Below are 18,682 nucleotides of genomic sequence, written 5' to 3'. Positions count from 1 at the left end.
CTAAAAGGCTAGGTCCTTATCTTGTAGGCATAGGATCCATTGGCAGATCTGAGGAGAGGAGTGACGCCAGCCATGTATGAGAAAGCTCCTCCCGCGGCTAGGGTGGAAGAGTGCTTGGAGGTTGGAGCCTGATGCCTGAAAGGCCTGAGCTGGGCCAGAGGCCACAGATCTTGACACAAAGACTTGGTCATGGAGGGAGGGCCTCCTAGGAAAGTAAGATGTAGTTTGCCAACCATGTACGTCCTCTTCAGAATCACCCGAGCTCCTCCATTACACATTTTCTGAGTGGGAAAATCCAACACTGTACAGACAAGAGCGGGGTGCAGTGCAGCTGGGCCTCAAGCACGGGCAGGATTTGTTAGTGTATGGAAATATATAGGGACTTATGTCAATATTTTTTCCTGATGATACCTGGTTACTACAGGAAATATGGAAATTATAGGAAAGATGAAAGAGATGGGGGGAATTACCTGTGATAGAAGTCCACAGAGAATAAGCACAGGAACATTCTGACATATTCTTCCTGGTATTTTTTTATAAATGTATATTTGTGAAATCAAGAATTTTCAGAATAGCCTGACCAGGTGGTGGCACAGTGGATAGTGCATCAACCTGAGGCGCTGAGGACCCAGGTTTGAAACCCCAAGGTCGCCAGTTTGAGCGCAGGCTCTTCTGGCTTTAGCGCAGAGTCGCCAGCTTGAGCATGAGATCATAGACATGACCCCATGGTCGCTGGCTTGAAGCCCAAGGTCATTGGCTTGAGCAAGAGGTCACTGACTCTGCTGGAGCCTCCCTGGTCAAGGCACATATGAGAAAGCAATCAGTGAACAACTAAGGTGCCACAAGTATGAGTTGATGCTTCTCATCTCTCTCCATTCCTTTGTGTCTGTCCCTGCCTGTCCCTTTCTCTCTGTCTCTATCTCTGTCTGTCTCTCTAAAAAAAGAAGTAAAAAATAAATAATTTTCAGTATATATGTTTGTATTCTTTACTTTTCTTAAAATATCCTGAGCATTTCCCAAATTATGAAAAACCCTATATAAGCATAATTTCTTAGTAGACCATTATAGAATGTACATTAATTTAACTGAACCCCTATAGTTGGACATTTTTGTTTCCAGTTTGACAGTTATAAACACCACTGCAATCAAAGTGTACTTGTACTTAGAACGTGTATTTTCTTAGTATAATTAAAATATTGAGACAAAGAATAGGATCATCTCTTTGTTTCTTTATATGACTTTTCGATTACAAAAGTAAAACAAGTTCTTTGTCAAAAATATGAAAAATACAGAGAACTCTAAAGACAATAAAAACCACCCATAGTCCCACGATCCAGATACAACTTGATAAACATGACTATGTTTCTTTCCAGTTACATTTGTAACTACTATTGTTGTTATTTTAAATGGTAACAATCTTTTTATGTTTGCATGCTATTGACTGCCAGCTAATCCATGTATTATGACTCTGAGATTGGGGCATTAATTAAGATCGTTTCTGATTTTACATGATGTTGCTATGGACATCTTTGAGGATGGTGCTTTCTAGGATGGGGAGGGTATGCTCAGGCCAGCAGGAGGTATTCAGGAAGGAAAGAAGCCCCTAAGAGCCTCTTCCCTGCTAGTCTTCCATCTGACTTCCCACTCTGCCCACAGAGTCTCTGGAGCTGATAGCCACAGCAGCAGAGCACTCTAATGCTGCCATCCGCAAAATGGTGAGTGGCCCTTCCAGCCCTGCCCTTCCTTGGCCACCCATCTGTGGTGTCTCTGTCCTAGAGCACTTGCAACTTGTGGGCATCTGAGAGGAGGCCAGCACCCAACCCTGCCTTCTAAGGCTCACTGTGTCTTGCCAGGAGCGAATGCACAAGCTGCTGAAAGTATATGAGCTGCTAGGAGGTGAGGAAGACATTGTCAGCCCCACCAAAGAGCTCATAAAAGAAGGCCACATCCTTAAGCTGTCAGCAAAGAATGGGACCACTCAAGACCGATACCTCATATTAGTAAGTACCAGGTGTGGGTTTGAGGGTGGGTCGCGCCCCCCACACATGTTGACCTGGTACTCACTCAACACTGCACCTCGTGTTAGTCAATCTTTCCTCCATTAACTCATTATACTTTCACTGCCTACACTAGGAATGTTTTTCCTTCTACAGATGATGTAACTAAGACTGAGAGAGAAGTGACTTGCCCAAGGTCACCTAGCTAAGAAGTGACTCCCTTGCCTAGGCTCTTTCCCTGCATCCTTTGTGCCCTAATCTGGGCTGTTTTCTCCATCTATTGCCTGAGTCCCCAGTAATAAAACTTTGGAAGTTCTGTAACAGTAGGGAGCTGGGCCACAGCCCTCCTGAGTCCTCCGCACATACATTGCAAACCTTTTCCTTCCTAGTTCAATGACCGCCTCCTTTACTGCGTGCCCAGGCTGCGGCTCCTTGGCCAGAAGTTTAGCGTGCGGGCACGCATTGATGTAGACGGCATGGAGGTAAGCACCAGGAGGTGGGAAATGGGGTCTCAGAGTAGGGCCTCGGTGCTGGGTGGTTATAACAAGGGCATTCTGACTTTGACCTCAAGTCTGTGCATGCATGTGTGCAGAAGGTGAGCGCCCTGTGGAACTCAGTAGGCCTCACAAAACCTCTCTCCCTCCATTCAGCTGAAGGAAAGCTCCAACCTCAATCTGCCTCGGACGTTCCTGGTCTCAGGAAAGCAGCGCTCCCTGGAGCTCCAGGCCAGGTATTTGCCCTTGCCTATACCCTCTCTTCAGTTATGCTGATGAATTCTATGCCAAGTGAAGATATTAATCTGAATAAGAGCCTGACCTGTGGTGGTGCGGTGGATCAAACGTTGACCTGGAATTGCTGAGGTCTCCAGGTTCGAACCCCTGGGCTTGCCCAGTCAAGGCACATACAGGGAACAACTACTAACTACTATGAGTTGATGCTTCCTGCTTCTCTCCTTCCCCCCCCCTTCTCTCTTTCTTTCTCTCTCTCTTTATCCCCTCTCCCAAAAAATCAATAAATAAAATCTAAAAAAAATTTTTTTAATCTGAATATAAGTAACACCACCACAAATACAGTAGTTTATTGTACCAAATGCAATGCTTGATCCCAGATGTGAGTCTGGTTTGAGAAAAACAGCCCTAAAAAATATTAGCAAGACAGTAGGGAAAATCTAAATGTGAACTGAGCATTAGCTATTGGGGACCTAGTAACAGCCCCCTCAGGGGTGATCCTGGTAGAGCGGTTATAGAAGAGAATGGCCTTGTTTTCTGACAATGAGTGCTGAGGAGTTAGTATCATATCTATAATTTATTTTTAAATGATTTATCAACCTATATATATGAAGCAAAATAGCAAAATATTTGAAATTTTTGTGTTTATATAGTGGGCGGATATGTAATATACTTGTGCTATACTGTCAGCTTTCCTGTATGCCTGAAATTTTGCATAAGAAAAATTTTTTAAATAGTAACAAATTTAAAAGTAATGCCCAACCATTTAGCAGACAGCCTTCTTTCTTATTTATCCTGTACTTGGGTAATTGTAATAGTAGCTCACATTTAATGAAGACATACTTGCTCTTATGCCAGGGACTCTTTTAACTTAATTTTAACTTAAACAATGTAAGTATAAATTGTCTAGTTCACTCCTTAAAACAACCCTTGAAGTAGCTACTGTTACCATCTACCCCATATTACAGATGAGGAAACTGAGGCACAGAAGAGTTGTGCACCTTGCCCAAGATCCCACAGCTAAAAAAGCAGAGCTGGGATTGGAGTTCATGCTGCCTTCTGAGGTCATGATCACGGCCACAGAATGGATAAACATGGCTAGATAAACATCTGCTCGTAACGGGCTGCAAGGAAGTGAGAAATGAGAGTCAGAACCTTCATTGCAAGGACTGCATAGAGGCAGGAGAGACACCAGTATGGGTGACAGTGTTTGAAGTTCTGGGAGACAGAGCACACTGCACCCAGAAAAGGGAGAATAAAGCCAATTGGCATATATAGGGGAGGGCTGGTGTGGGGCCCAGGAGGGCCTGAGTGACAAGCCAAATGACTGCGACACATTGATCTGCTGGGAGGACTAGAGAAGGGTCTGCTGAAGGATGCTGGACCCAGAAGGGTACCCTGTTCAGTGTAGGGTTTCCTCCTAGTAGCTGAAGGAAGGCATGGAGAGTTTGCTTTGAAATCACCATTACTGCTGTTAAAAATATAATTTAACAAGCCTGACCTGATCAGGCAGTGGTGTAGTGGATAGAGTATTGACCTGGGACACTGACAAACCAAATTCAAAACCAGTTTGAGCATGGGCTCACCAGCTAGAACGCGGGGTCACTGGCTTGAGCATGGGATCATAGACATGACCCCGTGGTCATTGGCTTGAGCCCAAAGGTCGCTGGCTTAAGCAAGGGGTCACTGGCTCAGCTGGAGCCCCCCTCCCAGTCAACGCACATATGAGAAAGCAATCAGTGAACAACTAAAGTGCTGCAACAAGAAGTTGATGCTTCTCATCTCTCTCCCTTCCTGTCTGTCCCTGTCTATCCTTCTCTATCTCTCACTAAAGTTTGTGTGTGTGTGTGTGTGTGTGTGTGTGTGTGTGTGTGTGTGTGTAAAATGAAAATTTTTAAATATCGAGAAAAGTAGTACCCATATGCCCACCACTTAAGGTGGAGCTTTTAAAACAACTTGATGTTAGAAAAATAATAAATAAATAAATAGCCTGATGTTTGGGACCATCCCCAGAGACCCAGATTAATTTGTATAGGGTGTAGCCTGAACATGGGAAATTTTTAACATGTGCAATGGAGTTTAGAACTACTGACTTAGAAGTCAACAACTCGCCCTGGCCAGTTGCTCAGTGGATAGAGCATCAGCCTGGCATGCAGACATTCCAGGTTTGATTCCTGGTCAGGGCACACAGGAGAAGCGACCATCTGCTCTTCTCCCTCTCCCTCTCCCGCACATGCAGCCAGTGGCTCATTTGTTTGAATGCGGCCCCAGGTGCTCAAGATAGCTCAGTTTGTCCAAGCACATTAGCCTCAGGTACTAAAAATAGCTTGATACTTGAGCATTGGCCCCAGACGGGGTTGCCGAGTGGATCCCAGTCTAGTACCTCACTATCTCCCCTCTTCTCACCTTAAAAAAAAATCAACTATTGACATTTTGCTCTATTTATCGTTTACTGAACCATTTTAAAGTAAATTACAGACATGACATTTCACCCCTACCTATATACTTCAGCATGCATTTGCCAAAAACAGTATTGTGGCTCTTAAAAATCAAAAGCAATATTTTCTACTGCAAAGAAATTAGAAAATATAAACAAAAAAATATTTTTTATAATACAATCAGAATAAAGTGAAATTCCCTAGGACTGTACCACCGAGAGAGAACCAGTGCTGATGTGCTGGCAGATACCACTGAGGCCGTTCCTCTATTCACCTATGTATGCGGGTGTGTACATGTATGTATACACACATGTAAACACACAAAGTTTTCTTTTCATATTTTGTAATGGAAATTTTCCAAAATACAGAAGAGTTTCAAGAATTGTAAAGTGAACACCCATAAACTTACCGTATACGTTCTGCAGGTGCTAACAGTATGCTATATTTACTTTATCATAAATCTATCCTTTTATCTACCTACCAATACATCTGATTCTCTTTAATGCATTTCTTTTTTTTTTAAATCTTTGTTTCTTTTTTATTTATTTATTTATTCATTTTTTAGAGAGGAGAGGGAGAGACAGAGAGAGAGAGAGAGAGAGGAGAGACAGAGAGAGAAGGGGGGAGGAGCTGGAAGCATCAACTCCCATATGTGCCTTGACCAGGCAAGCCCAGGGTTTCGAACTGGCGACCTCAGCATTTCCAGGTCGATGCTTTATCCACTGCGCCACCACAGGTCAGGCTCTTTAATGCATTTCAAAGTCAGTTGCAGACATTGCTTACCTCACCCCTAAAGACTTTGGGGTACATATCATTACTAAAGTTCAATATTTGTTTTAGGTCCCCTCCTATTCTTGAGGCAAAATTTTCATACAGTGAGATGCATAAGCCTTAAGTGTACCATGAATGAGTTTTGACAAATATAAACACTCATGTCATTTTTTTAATCAAAAATGGAATGCTGTGTGTATTTTACATGTTTTCACTTAACAGATTATAAATAACTTTGTACTTTTTAGGGTGTGAATGTGATGTACCTTCTTTTTTTTTTACCTGTTGTTAGACACTTAGGATTCTTCCAGTTATTCACTAGAATAAATAGCATTGCAATGGACATACTTGTAGCCCACATCCTAAATTTTTCATAAAGTGGTGCTAAGGTCATAGTCAGACTTTCATACTGAAAACATACTTTTGATGTCTGGAGTGTGGATGTGAAAGGGATTAGAAGCGACCAGGAGGGAACCAGCCAAGAGGCTGGACCCAGTTCCTAGTGAGTAGTAGATGGGGCTGCAACCAGGACGGAGTTCTTGAAAACTGCAGGAAGGACAGGAAAGTTGGGGAAGAAAGGCGAAGGGAAGGGGAAATTCACACTAATTGACCATCTAGTGTACCAGGGATTATGCCAGGCACATACATGTCGCCTCAGTCACTGCTCAGAACAACCCAGACTAATAATTATCATCTCCATTTTACAAATGAAGAAAAATAAACTGCCTCCTTTCTCAAACTTGACATTCCAGCAAGAGGGTACTATTTATAGTTTATTGTAAGTTCCACACTTCTACATACAGCTCACCTTTACCACTCTACCTGAGATTCAGCACCTCCTTGAGGGATCCACCCCATAGCAGCCCCCACCCAAACTCCAGCCTAGCATGTCTCTTCTTCTGGACCCCTCAGCCTGATCTTCACTCTGTCACAGTACTGATGCTCCTGTATTGTCCCCGTCTTCCTGCCGCACACATATACCATGAGCTCCTAGAGGGTAGGGTCCTCTCTGAGGCCCAAGTTCCTAGCACTGAGTCTGGAAGGTATTAGTAACTATTGAATTAATAAGTTCAGATGGGTTAAATGATGTACGTAAAGTCACATGAGTTATAAGTGAAAGCATAGAGGGTCAAACCAGATCTGTCCAACTCCAAAACATCTGCTCTTTACCACTCCAATTGCTTTTGCTTGGCTGCCTAACCCAATATCTTTCTTTTTTTTGCTCCCAAGGACTGAGGAGGAGAAGAAAGACTGGGTCCAGGTAACATCCAAGAAGGCGTTGTGGTAGGGTGCTGGCAGAATATTAACAGGTCTCCCACGGGGATGGTGAACTCTCCCGTAAAACTCACTTCTAACCATTAGGGGCCTGGACAGCAAACTTTACCACCCCCATTTTGCAGATAAGCTCACTGAGGTATAGACGTTAAGCAGAAACTCACGAGATCTTGCTTTAGAGAGCTGGACTGTAACTCCAGTGAGTTAAGCCCTATAAAATCTTAAAGACAGTGACTAGGAAGGCCTTCTGAGATTCTTTAGCCACTGATCTCGCTCCCCCATTTCACAAATATAAGAACTGAGGCCTGGATATAGGAAGAGACTTGCTCAAGGTTATATACCTACTGAGTGGCAGAGCTGTGCATAGAACCCAAATTTCTGACTCCAGGCTAGATCATAGGAAAATGAGGTGAGGGTGGAAGTGGGCGGGTTGTAGTGTGATCTGACCTCTCATTTCTACACCTCCTCCCCAGGCCATCAACTCTACCCTTCTGAAGCACGAACAGACGCTAGAGACGTTCAAACTATTGAACTCAACAAACAGGGAAGATGAAGACACACCCCCTAATTCTCCAGTAAGAGTCCCCACCCTCACCCTCTCCCTCTACACTGGGCTTCCAAGTCCCTGCCTTACCTTGCCACGTCCTCTCCCCTTCCCAGAGAGTAAAGACCAAAGAGGCAGTGCATGACTTCAGAAGCAGTCCTCTGAAGTCATGTAGGGTGTTGTGGAGCAATCAAAGGGGAAATGGACGCCCAGAAAGTAGAAATTACTTGTCTTCCATAGCACGAGGTAGGGATAGAGCCAGGACTCAGAGGCAGGTCTTCCGAATGTGTCTGCTGCCTCACAGTGATGATCCAGGTCTTGGGGCAGGGGCAAGGGTTGGCTGCACTGGGCTGGAGCAGCTATCCCTGACCTGGGACCTGGCCCTCTCTCCAGAACATGGATCTTGGGAAGCGGGCACCTACACCCATTCGAGAAAAGGAAGTCACCATGTGCATGCGCTGCCAGGAGCCCTTCAATTCCATCACCAAGCGCAGGCACCACTGCAAGGCCTGCGGGCATGTGAGTGTTGGAAGGCAGGGGCAGAGCTAGGGAGGGGACTGGCTGGCAGCCTGAAGGCCCACTTCTGAGAGGGCATGGTCCGAATGGGGAGAGGCCGTGAGTCCACTGTGGGAGTTGGTACACTGAAAAGGAAGGCGTTCCGGAATCAGGCATCTCTTGCCCACTTGCCACTCCAGGTGGTTTGTGGGAAGTGCTCCGAGTTCCGGGCCCGTCTCATCTATGACAACAACCGCTCCAACCGTGTGTGCACTGACTGCTATGTGGCCTTGCACGGGGTACCTGGGAGTAGCCCAGCTTGCAGCCAGCATACACCCCAGCGCCGGAGGTCCATCCTGGAGGTAAGAGCCAGGCCTATGACCACTAACCCTCACACACCAACCACATGGGCTCCCACCACCCACCCAGTGTGACTGAGGCCTGGGTATCTCCTAACCATACGGTGCCATGTGCATCCACTGAACAAGTGATCCAGGCTTGGAGTAAAATGCATGCAAGAGTGAATGAAAGCCAGTACTTTCACTTAAATGCTTTAGACATTTAATCTTCACAGTAACTAATCTATGCATGCTATTACTATCCATTTTACAAAGGAGGAAACTGAGGCCCAGGGGGTTATTTACCCAAGTTTCACAGCCAGTGAGTGGTAGAGCTTGCATGTTATTTTAAGTAATAAATCATCTTTTCTTATTACAAAGTGGGACATGTGAACTGAAGAAAATTAGTCAATATAAACAAAAATAAAAACATCCTATTTCTTCTACCCACTAGATCACCACTAACACTATGCCTATCTCTCTAGGCACAGGCACATTTTGGTTTTGTTTCTTAACCCAACTGAGATATTTATTTTATTTAACATTTAAAGAACTCTCACTCTGTGCCAGGCACTATTCTAAGCACTTTGCATCTATTAATTCGTTTAATCCTTAGAATAGCTCTCTATATTTTCCTTCTAAGTCAAAACATTTCCACCTGGAACAGGGATTCTGAGCCAGTCTGCCTTACCCACCACCCACCCCCTTACTACAATACAAGGTTGTCTCTTGCTGAGTATAGGTAATGGATGTGACAAAAAATGAAAAAAGATGAGGTGTAAATGACTTGAGGAATAAATGGACTGATGGAAGAATGCCTGACTGGCATTAGGTGCCCCTGCTGGGAGCTGTACACCCCTCCCACCTACTCTTAAGAGGTAGCAGCCCATGGCCTGACTCATGGAGACCCTGGGCCAATCACTACTGCCAGCTGAGCTTCAGCATGCTCGTCTGAAGTATGGGCGTAGCAATACCTACACTGAAGGGGTATTAAAGCCCAGAGGAGCCAGCTAGGCCTCGATGATCAACAATGATGCCTCCTGTCTCTGGCCATAGAAACAGGCCTCAGTGGCTGCGGAGAACAGCGTCATCTGCAGCTTCCTGCACTACATGGAGAAGGGCGGGAAAGGCTGGCACAAGGCATGGTTTGTGGTCCCTGAAAATGAACCCTTGGTGCTGTACATCTATGGAGCCCCTCAGGTACGCATCCTATTCCTTTGGGTCCTTTCAGCCACCTAGTAAGACCAGGCCATCTCCCTCCCTTTTCTGTCCTTGAACTCTCCTTGGCCTTGGGGGACTGGGTGAGCCTAGGCAGAAATCAGGATCCCCACTCTTGGGAAACAGAGACTGGCTAGAAACAAGGAGTGATTTGGGGCCAATGTATGTAGGGAAAAGGGGCGAGTTGGGGAGGGGGCTAGCTTCCTGGAGGAAGCCAGAGTGCAGATGGGTACTGCTAGATCCAATGTGGATGGGGAAGAACATGGAAATGGGAGCAGCAGCCTCGAGGCCTGAAAACATTATTTGGTATACAGTACACTGAAGAGACTACACTGCTTTTGCGTGTGGGAGGCAACAGGTATTTGAACCCAGGCTGTCCTAGCCCCAGTTCAGACATTTTCCTGTTGCTATCAGTGGAGCCTTGAAAGGTTGAGTAGGGGAAGGAAAAGAGGGGGTTCGCAAATGAAAAAACCAGTGAGAAACCCAGCCCCAAGGTGACACTGGTTCTGTCCTTTCCCCAGGATGTGAAAGCCCAGCGCAGCCTGCCCCTCATTGGCTTTGAGGTGGGGCCTCCCGAGGCAGGGGAGCGGCCTGACAGACGGCACGTGTTCAAAATCACCCAGAGCCACTTGAGCTGGTATTTCAGCCCTGAGACAGAGGAGCTGCAGCGGCGCTGGATGGCCGTGCTTGGCCGGGCGGGCCGTGGGGACACGTTCTGCCCAGGGCCCACACTGTCTGAGGACAGGGAGATGGAGGAGGCACAGGTGGCGGCTTCAGGAGCCACTGCTGAACCCTCTGAAGCCCCCCAGACCCAAGACAAAACCTAGAGGGTTTGGGGGGAACTGGGGCCCCCTGCCCACACTCTAGTTGGCCATGTCCGATTGGGGTCCCCAGCACCCTCCCTCCCAGCTCAGTCAATACTTGAACTCCCATCATGGGCACTTTCAATCCAGAATGCTGGGTCTTGGGTTTTTTTAAACTCATCTTTTCACAAAACCTGGGCTTTTAAAATATTCCTACAGTAATATTAATTTTTTTTAATCCCTGTCCCCGGGGAGGGTGGGAACCGTTGCTAGACCTGCCTGGATTAGGCCAGGTTTCCCCCACCCCCTCAACACCCTACAGAGCCTGCCTCCACCCAATTCCCCCAAAGCACCAGAGGCAGAGACCTGGATTCAAGTGCCAGTTCTTCCACTGAGTCCATCCCAGCCCTGCTTCCTCAGCCAGGTCTTCACATGTACGATGCCAAGCGGGGCAGTGACGGGATCTTCCTGCCTCTCCATGGCTTACAGCTTCAACGGAGCCGCACGGCTCCCCAGTATTTTATCGTCCAGACCCATGGCAGGGCCACAGGGCAGGACAGGGGAACAAAGGGGAGAACAATGGATACTCTTGGTTCTGTTTTGTTGTTGTTGTTTTTTTAAAGAAAAATACAGTTTATTTCAGGCTTATGGAAACTTTTCAGGGCACTGTGTGCTCCACTCGTCCATCTGTTTGTTTGTTCAGTTACCAGACTGCTAGGCTGGGCCCAGAAACTGCCCCCTTGCTGAGCTCCAAATCTCAGCTCCCAGAAGAATGACTCCAAGGCTACTTAAAACAGATCAAACAACAGATTAAACATTAAGGTATTATTTATTCAGGTCTTAAACCTCATCCCTGGACTTGAAGGGAACAGCATAAAGAGTCCAGAATGAGGCTGGAGGATACAGAAAACAGCCCAGGCCCCCCAAGTTCACCACCTAGCCAAGGTCTTGGACTTCCTCAAAGAACCCGAGTCTGGAAGCTGGGCTGCAGGAAGGGAGTGTTCCTGGGAGGTTCCAACGTGTGGGTAGGGGCACAGAGCTGGTACAGGGGGTTGTGCATGCATGCACAGCACGGAAGCAGGAAGCAGGAGAGGTAACACGGCTACTTTCGTTCACATTGTCAATGAATCTCTCATCCAGTGACATGTTCGTCGCACCATTTCTGACCCAGCAGAAATACTGGTGCTGCTGGTCCTCTCCCTTCGTAAATCTGACTGTCAACCAGCATTCAACTTCTCCAGTCATACGCACTCACCCCGGTCTCTTCACACAGACTGCACTCAAGGCACTGCACTGGGAAACCAGGCCTCATCAATCAGACAGGAACTTACGGCCCACGGGGGTACACTGAACAAGGTCCCACCATCCCAACAGCAAGGACCCTAGGGCTCTTCCCCTGGAGAGAGCTAGACAGAATAGGGAGAGGGTGGAGATGGGATAACCAGACCAAAGGTCCAAAATCCTCCAAAAAAACCTCAAAACCACCGGCAAACATGGGCCCAAACCGTTTCCAGCCCCGCTCATTTCTTTCTCCGGACAATGGTCCAGCCGTCCTCCACAATATCCTCTTCCTTGATAGTCTGGACATCCGGACCAGAGGGTTCAGGCTGGGGGCAGGCCCCAGCGGTAGCTGCCCCAGCACTAGCTGCCCCATCAGTGGGAGCTGTGACCTAGAAGAGAAATACAAAAGAACTAAAGATAACGCCTATCAGCTATGGCCTCTGGGAGACCCGGGCTCTCCTCTTAGCGTGGCAACGATTGGCTGTGTGCCCTCAGGAAAGTTCCCTGCCCCTCTGGATAACATAAACACCACCTCCGCCCCTATCATTTCCCTATGAAAGTAGCTGATATCCCAGAAAATTGAAAATATCTACACCTCCCCACCCAAAGAACACCCCTTTCACCTCCATCTCCTCCACGCTGTCCACATCATCCTCGTCTGCCTCTTTGGCTGTCGCATGTGCGGTGGCTTTAACCCTGCGCTTTTTTTGCGTGATGTGGGCGGTCATCTCCTTCAGAGCGGCCTTGTCGTCCCGCTGGAAGTGGTGGAACATGGTCTTCAGCTGCTGGCTCACCTACCAAAACAAATATGCACACAGCTTGGATTTTCTAGAGAACCTAGAAAATAGAGTACAACAGCCCATGTTTGCATCAAGAGTTGGAAAGGGTTTGGAATTTTCCAGAAGAGAATGGGGCTCTTTCCTCCCCCACGGAGTTCACTAATGAAAGAAACACATCCATATGAAGGACTCGGGTAAAGGTCTGAAGAACTGAAGGAGGGCCTCCTAACAGACAAGGCACTAGAACTGGGTTTGAAAGATGGGAGATGTACAAGGAAGGCAATCCCAGTAGGGAGAGTGATGTTAACCCGAGCAGGGGTGCAAATGTGCCTGGCCGTGGGATGAGGAACAGACCAGGATGAGCATGATGTCTCAGCAGAAAAGAGAGGCAGGGTTTGGAAAGGCCTTGAAAGCCTAGAATTTTCCACTAGGCAACAGGTAGTCATAAAAGGTTCTTGTGCAAGACTCAAGAAAAGAAAGGTTAGTCAAGAGTCTTAGCCTAAAAGAGACACTTGGTGAGCAGAAAGACTGCAAGCAAGGAGGTGGCAGCTGTGTCCATGACATGCTCACCTGGGGCAGACTTCCGTCCTCCACAACTGTATCAAACTCGTTCATCATGAGCTCCATAAGGAAGTCCTCCACCTCATCTACCTCCAAGTCAGCTGAAGAGGAAAGGATAGGGCCCTTTGGTTAAAGACAAGCCATCTTCATCACTTCTGCCTGCTCCTCTTCAATACCTACTTGCTGGGTCTACATCTGGTTGGTGGTAAGGGTCCAAACAGGGAGCCTTTTATTCACTGAACTGCTCTGCATTCCAGGTTTGAACATCACTTTTTTTTTAAATGAAGAGACCCTTCATAACTGTGGCTCCACTGGTACAGGAGACCACAGACCAATGGGATAGAATAAGAAAAAAACGGATATAAGTACTTGCAATGAGGAAATGTTATATAGCCTTGATAGCAACATCCTATCTTGTGACTTTAGCTAAGCTCCCCTCTCTAGGCTTCCGTTACCTTATGGGTAAGCGAATTAGAGAATTTCTCTGAATTAGAGAATTACTCAAGTCTTTCAAAAAGCTTCTCACTCCCTCTTCCCTTTGGGAGACCTCACTTTCCCCCTTGGCTTTCCCAACCACTCTAACCTAATATCCCCCCAATCTGTCTCCAACGCAAGACTGCTTCACCTGGTTCACAGGCATCTCGGAGCCTCCATATCCAAAGCCAGACTCATGACCTTACCCTCCAAACATACTTTTCATCCTCTGTTCCATGTAAGGCACTTAATCCACCCAGCCACTCATATCAAAAACCTGACTCCTTTTCCTTCCCCCTCTAGGGCCAATCTCCCAAGTCCCTAATTCACCCCGTCTTTCCCATGACTACCACCATGGCCCTAGTTGAGGCTCATCATTTTCTAGACAGAAACAGCTTCCTTAGCAGTCTGTCCTTCTCCAGTTCATGCTCCATATTGATTACTTTCTGAACTTTCTGGCCAGCAAATCCCATATTACTCACCTTAAAACCTGCCAATGATTTTTTCTCACTACTGCAGTGTTCATATTGTGCTTTTGAGAGATAACCGTCCTGCTGGGTTTTACAGGAATCTATCTTAGAAAGCTAATGGGAAACAAAGGCAAATTGGCTTCTTTTTAGTAGTTCTTAGCCTTATCCAAGTCTTTACTATGTTAATGATTATTGTGACTCTTAAGTAGGAGCTGGAGAAAATGAGCTTTTCTTACATAATTTCACTGGGAAAGTTTTTTCTTCACTGACCATCTCACAGAACTACTCTTTCATAGCATGCATTTTGGTAAATGCTGGCCTAGGGGACAAAATCAAAGGCATGTAAGGCCTTCCACATTCTACCCTTTTTCCAGGGGCCTTCCCACCCCAAGTTTCACTCTCTACCAGTCCTCTTCTCCACACACCTACGAGCGTGTGCACAAGGACCCACTGTCTCTTACTCCAATACTTAGTACCATGCCACTTTCCAATGGTAAGGTTCATACCACAGAACATATTTGAATATTGCTTTCCCTACCTCCTGCACCTAGTGAACTCCTTCTAATCCCTTGAGACAGTTCAATCACCATCTCCCCTAACAATCTCCAAAAGAAGCCTCCTCCCAAGTCTCATGTTACCCAAGCACCCTGAGCTACTCTTTATTAGAACACCTACCACACTGCATGTAAATGCTTATTTATTTCTTGGATGCCTTATAGATTTTAAACTTCCTTGAGAAAAAGGTTTCTGCCTAATGCCATCTCCAAGACTAAAAAACTGAACGAAGGATTCTGTAAATACTCAGAGCCCCTCCTTCTTATATAACCCTCATCACATCTAAGGTGTAGATCTCTGCTGTTCAAATAGCTAAATGTGGTTATTGGGCACTTAAAATGTGGCTAGACCAAAATGAGATGTGCTAACAGTATAAAATGCCCAGAAGATTTTTGAAACAATGAAACATATCATTAATAATATCTATACTGATTACATGTTGAAATATTTTGGCTACATTGTGTTGAGTAACATTAATTTCACCTGCTACTTTTTTTTTTTTCAGGGACAGAGAGAGTCAGAGAGAGGGATAGATAGGGACAGACAGACAGGAACGGAGAGAGATAAGAAGCATCAATCATCAGTTTTTCACTGGGACACCTTAATTGTTCATTGATTGCTTTCTCATATGTGCCTTGACCGTGGGGCTACAGCAGTCCGAGTAACCCCTTGCTCGAGCCAGTGACCTTGCGTCCAAGCTGGTGGGCTTTGCTCAAACCAGATGAGCCCGCGCTCAAAATGGCGACCTCAGGGTCTCGAACCTGGGTCCTTCCACATCCCAGTCCGACGCTCTATCCACTGCGCCACCACCTGGTCAGGCACCTGCTACTTCTCTATGAAAGTGGCTGCAGAAAATTTCTAAGTAACATGGCGTAACTCACATTACGCATCTACTGAACAGCGGTGGGGTGGCTGCTTTTATACCCATTTTAGGAATTAGGAAACTGAACCTCAGAGAGATAAAATGTCTTGTCCAGAGTGATACCATGAGTGAGACCGGTCCATAAGGCATCTGAACTCAGGATTCTGACTCCAAAGCCTGTATTCATTCCACCTCGTCCCCAAGTCCCAACCGATTGTCGCTGAGGGGGAGGCGCGGACGCTCCAGCCCCTGCCTCCCGCTCCCCCGCGTCCTTCACCCTACGACCCCCAACACACGCATTCACTCACCATTGCGGAAGAAGTACTCCTCCACTGCCCCCCCTAGCCACTCGGCCTTCTCCTTGCTGTGAACGCCCCCGAAGCCGTTCTCCACGGCGATCTGTGAACACAGGCCCAAGCCGACCACGTCAGCCCCACAGCCTGCCTGGGCTGACGTAGGAGTCAGCCCCGCAGCCCGCCGAGCCGCAAGCGCCAATCTCGGCCAGCTCCCATTCTGTTCCAGGCCCTCACTATTCTCAGCCTCTGCCCCAGCCCAGCCACGGCCCCGCTCACCTGCAAGGCGGGCCAGGCGTCCAGGGCCGCCCGGACGCCAGCTCCGAAGAGCGCTCTCGAATCTTCCCCAGCGCCCGCCATCATCTAGCCGCGAACCACGTGATGCCGGGGCGGACCAATAAATACAGCAAGGGCCAGGCAGAATGAGTCTAAAGCGGAGACAGAATACAGATTCGTCTTTGCGCAGACCTGGCAGCAAGGCTAGAGCAACAGAAAAGTCTATTAGAGCAATGGATGACACCGCCGCGGTTACTCGCGTGCAACCATTAAATCAAAGGACGTCAGACGTAAACGACGCGGGCAGCCATGGATTCTGAACTCCTGGGTTCCGCGCTGTGTGTACTACACAGAAAAGATGTGGGAAATTTATTAATACAAATACCAGTCCCTGGGACAGAGGAATCAACCTCAGAGAGCATAGCCTAAAAATCCGCATTTAAAAAAAGCATCGTAAGCGTCTGTAGAACACCGCCCCCAACAACAGCAAAATACGCATTTTTCTGAAATGCGCAAGGAACATCCTCCAGTTCAGACCATATTCTAAGTCATAAATCAGGCCTCAATAGATTTGAAAGGATTGAAATCAAGCAAATGATGTTTCCAACCACAAGAGAATGAAATTAGACATCAACTGAAATTTTTGAAATTCACAAATACGTGGAAATTAACACACTTCTAAGCTAGAAATGGGTTGACAAACTGGCTTTTAAAAAAAATAGAGCCTGACCTGTGGTGGCGCAGTGTATAAAGCGTCGACCTGGAAATGCTGAGGTTGCCGGTTCGAAATCCTGGGCTTGCCGGGTCAAGGGACAGATGGGAGTTGATGCTTCCAGCTCCTCCCCCCTGTCTCTCTCTCCCCCTCTCTCCTCTCTAAAATGAATAAATAAAATAAAATTTTAAAAAAAATAAAAAAGAAATAGAGAAGACTCGAATTATTGAAATCAGGAATGAAAAAGTGACATCACTACTGACTAGTCCAAAAAGACCATGTTATATGATACCATTTATGTGAAATATATAGAATAAGCAAATCTATAGAGGTCGCCAGCTTGAGTGCAGGCTCACCAGCTTAAGTGTGCGGTCGCTGGCTTGAGCCCAAAAGTCACTGGCTTGAGCAAGGTGTCACTGGCTGGGCTGGAGTCTTCCTTCCCCCAGTCAAGGAAAGTATGAGAAACAATCAATGAAATAAAGTGCCACAACTACTAGTTGATGCTTTTCGTCTCTCCTCCCGGCTCCTGCTTTCTCTGTCTTGCTTAAAAAAGAAATTGTACGAATTTAGGTATGATAGTACAGTGGTCCCCAACCTTTTTTGGGCCCGGACTGGTTTAATGTCAGAAAATATTTTCACGGACCGGCCTTTAGGGTGGGACGGATAAATGCACAAAATAAAATTATGTGACCGGCGTAAAAAACTGTGGTATTTATTTATTTACTATTTATTCATTTTTAGAGAGGAGAGACAGAGAGGTAGAGAGAGGAGAGAGAGACAGAGAGAGAGAAGGGGGGAGGAGCTGGAAACATCAACTCCCATTTGTGCCTTAACCAGGCAAGCCCAGGGTTTCGAACCGGGAACCTCAGCATTCCAGGTCGACGCTTTATCCACTGCGCCACCACAGGTCAGGCAAAACTGTGGTATTTTTAAATATAATTGTTGAACTTATGAGACAAGCGTCAACAGTGAGTAAGTACATCTTAGACGGATGTAACAGAGGGAATCTGGTCATTTTTTAAAAATAAAACATCGTTCAGACTTAAATATAAATAAAACGAAAATAATGTAAGTTATTTATTCTTTCTCTGCGGACCGGTACCAAATGGCCCACGGACCGGTACCGGTCTGCAGCCCGGGGGTTGGGGACCACTGTGATAGTAAATACTGCTTTAGATTTACAAAAGAAATCACAAATTTTACAAATTACAACTTTTTTAAGTGAGGGAAGGGGAAATAGAGAGACACATTCCCACATGTTCCCTGACCAGGATCCACCCTGCAACTTCTATCTGGGGCTGATGCTCAAACCAATGGAGCCACTGGCTGCAGAGGGGAAGAGAGAGAGAAGGGGAAGAGGGAGGAGAAGAGAAGCAGATGGTCGCATCTTTTGTGTGCCCCGACCAAGGATCAAACCCAGGACTTCCACACGCTGGGGCAATGTTCTATCCACTGAGCCAACCAGTCAGGGCCACAAATTATAATTTTTTAATTGGCATATTCCACAAACATCCTCAAATCCAAAAAAAAATAGAATATTCTTATTAATCGTCTGACTCACCCCCTCTACTGTTTCCATTTTTATATCCTCTTGTAAATAAATATGACAATTATTTTATAATAACATTTCTAAAGAGAATTAAAAAGAATTTAACTCCAGGCCTGACCTGTGGTGGTGCAGTGGATAAAGCGTCGACCTGGAATGCTTAGGTCGCCGGTTCAAAACCCTGGGCTTGCCTGGTCAAGAATTTAACTCCATTCAATTAATAATTGTTTTATTATTGTTAGTTTAGAAAAGTTTCAACTTCATAA

General features: G+C 46.4%; 2 protein-coding genes across 3 annotated transcripts in view; one reads left to right on the top strand and one right to left on the bottom strand.

Annotated features, from left to right (window-relative positions):
* FGD1 (FYVE, RhoGEF and PH domain containing 1) overlaps positions 1-11,244 on the top strand; it is a 40,437-nt gene extending 29,193 nt beyond the window's left edge. The window contains exons 9-18 of the mRNA XM_066248876.1: positions 1,657-1,715; positions 1,854-2,000; positions 2,387-2,479; positions 2,648-2,727; positions 7,165-7,195; positions 7,683-7,784; positions 8,147-8,272; positions 8,449-8,610; positions 9,643-9,786; positions 10,326-11,244. Coding sequence (XP_066104973.1) covers positions 1,657-1,715; positions 1,854-2,000; positions 2,387-2,479; positions 2,648-2,727; positions 7,165-7,195; positions 7,683-7,784; positions 8,147-8,272; positions 8,449-8,610; positions 9,643-9,786; positions 10,326-10,631 — 1,250 coding nt within the window. The 3' untranslated portion in view covers positions 10,632-11,244. The remainder of the gene's footprint in view (positions 1-1,656; positions 1,716-1,853; positions 2,001-2,386; positions 2,480-2,647; positions 2,728-7,164; positions 7,196-7,682; positions 7,785-8,146; positions 8,273-8,448; positions 8,611-9,642; positions 9,787-10,325) is intronic.
* Positions 11,245-11,417: 173 nt separating this feature from the next.
* Positions 11,418-16,296, bottom strand: TSR2 (TSR2 ribosome maturation factor). Of its 2 annotated transcripts, XM_066248877.1 has the most exons (5): positions 16,162-16,296; positions 15,898-15,988; positions 13,238-13,329; positions 12,512-12,682; positions 11,418-12,277 (listed from the first exon to the last, which is right to left on the bottom strand). In XM_066248877.1, the coding sequence occupies exons 1-5, from the start codon at positions 16,243-16,245 to the stop codon at positions 12,128-12,130; spliced, it is 588 nt and encodes a 195-aa protein (XP_066104974.1). In that variant the 5' UTR covers positions 16,246-16,296; the 3' UTR covers positions 11,418-12,127. The 2 variants fall into 2 exon arrangements, with proteins under 2 accessions (XP_066104974.1, XP_066104977.1); XM_066248880.1 differs by lacking the exons at positions 15,898-15,988; positions 16,162-16,296 and adding an exon at positions 14,185-14,287.
* Between the last annotated feature and the right edge of the window lie 2,386 nt (positions 16,297-18,682).

The sequence above is a fragment of the Saccopteryx bilineata genome, chromosome X (genome assembly GCF_036850765.1).
Source record: "Saccopteryx bilineata isolate mSacBil1 chromosome X, mSacBil1_pri_phased_curated, whole genome shotgun sequence".
Taxonomy (NCBI): domain Eukaryota; kingdom Metazoa; phylum Chordata; class Mammalia; order Chiroptera; family Emballonuridae; genus Saccopteryx; species Saccopteryx bilineata.
Note: the sequence above shows the minus strand (reverse complement) of the source record. Positions and strands in the feature narration are given on the sequence as shown.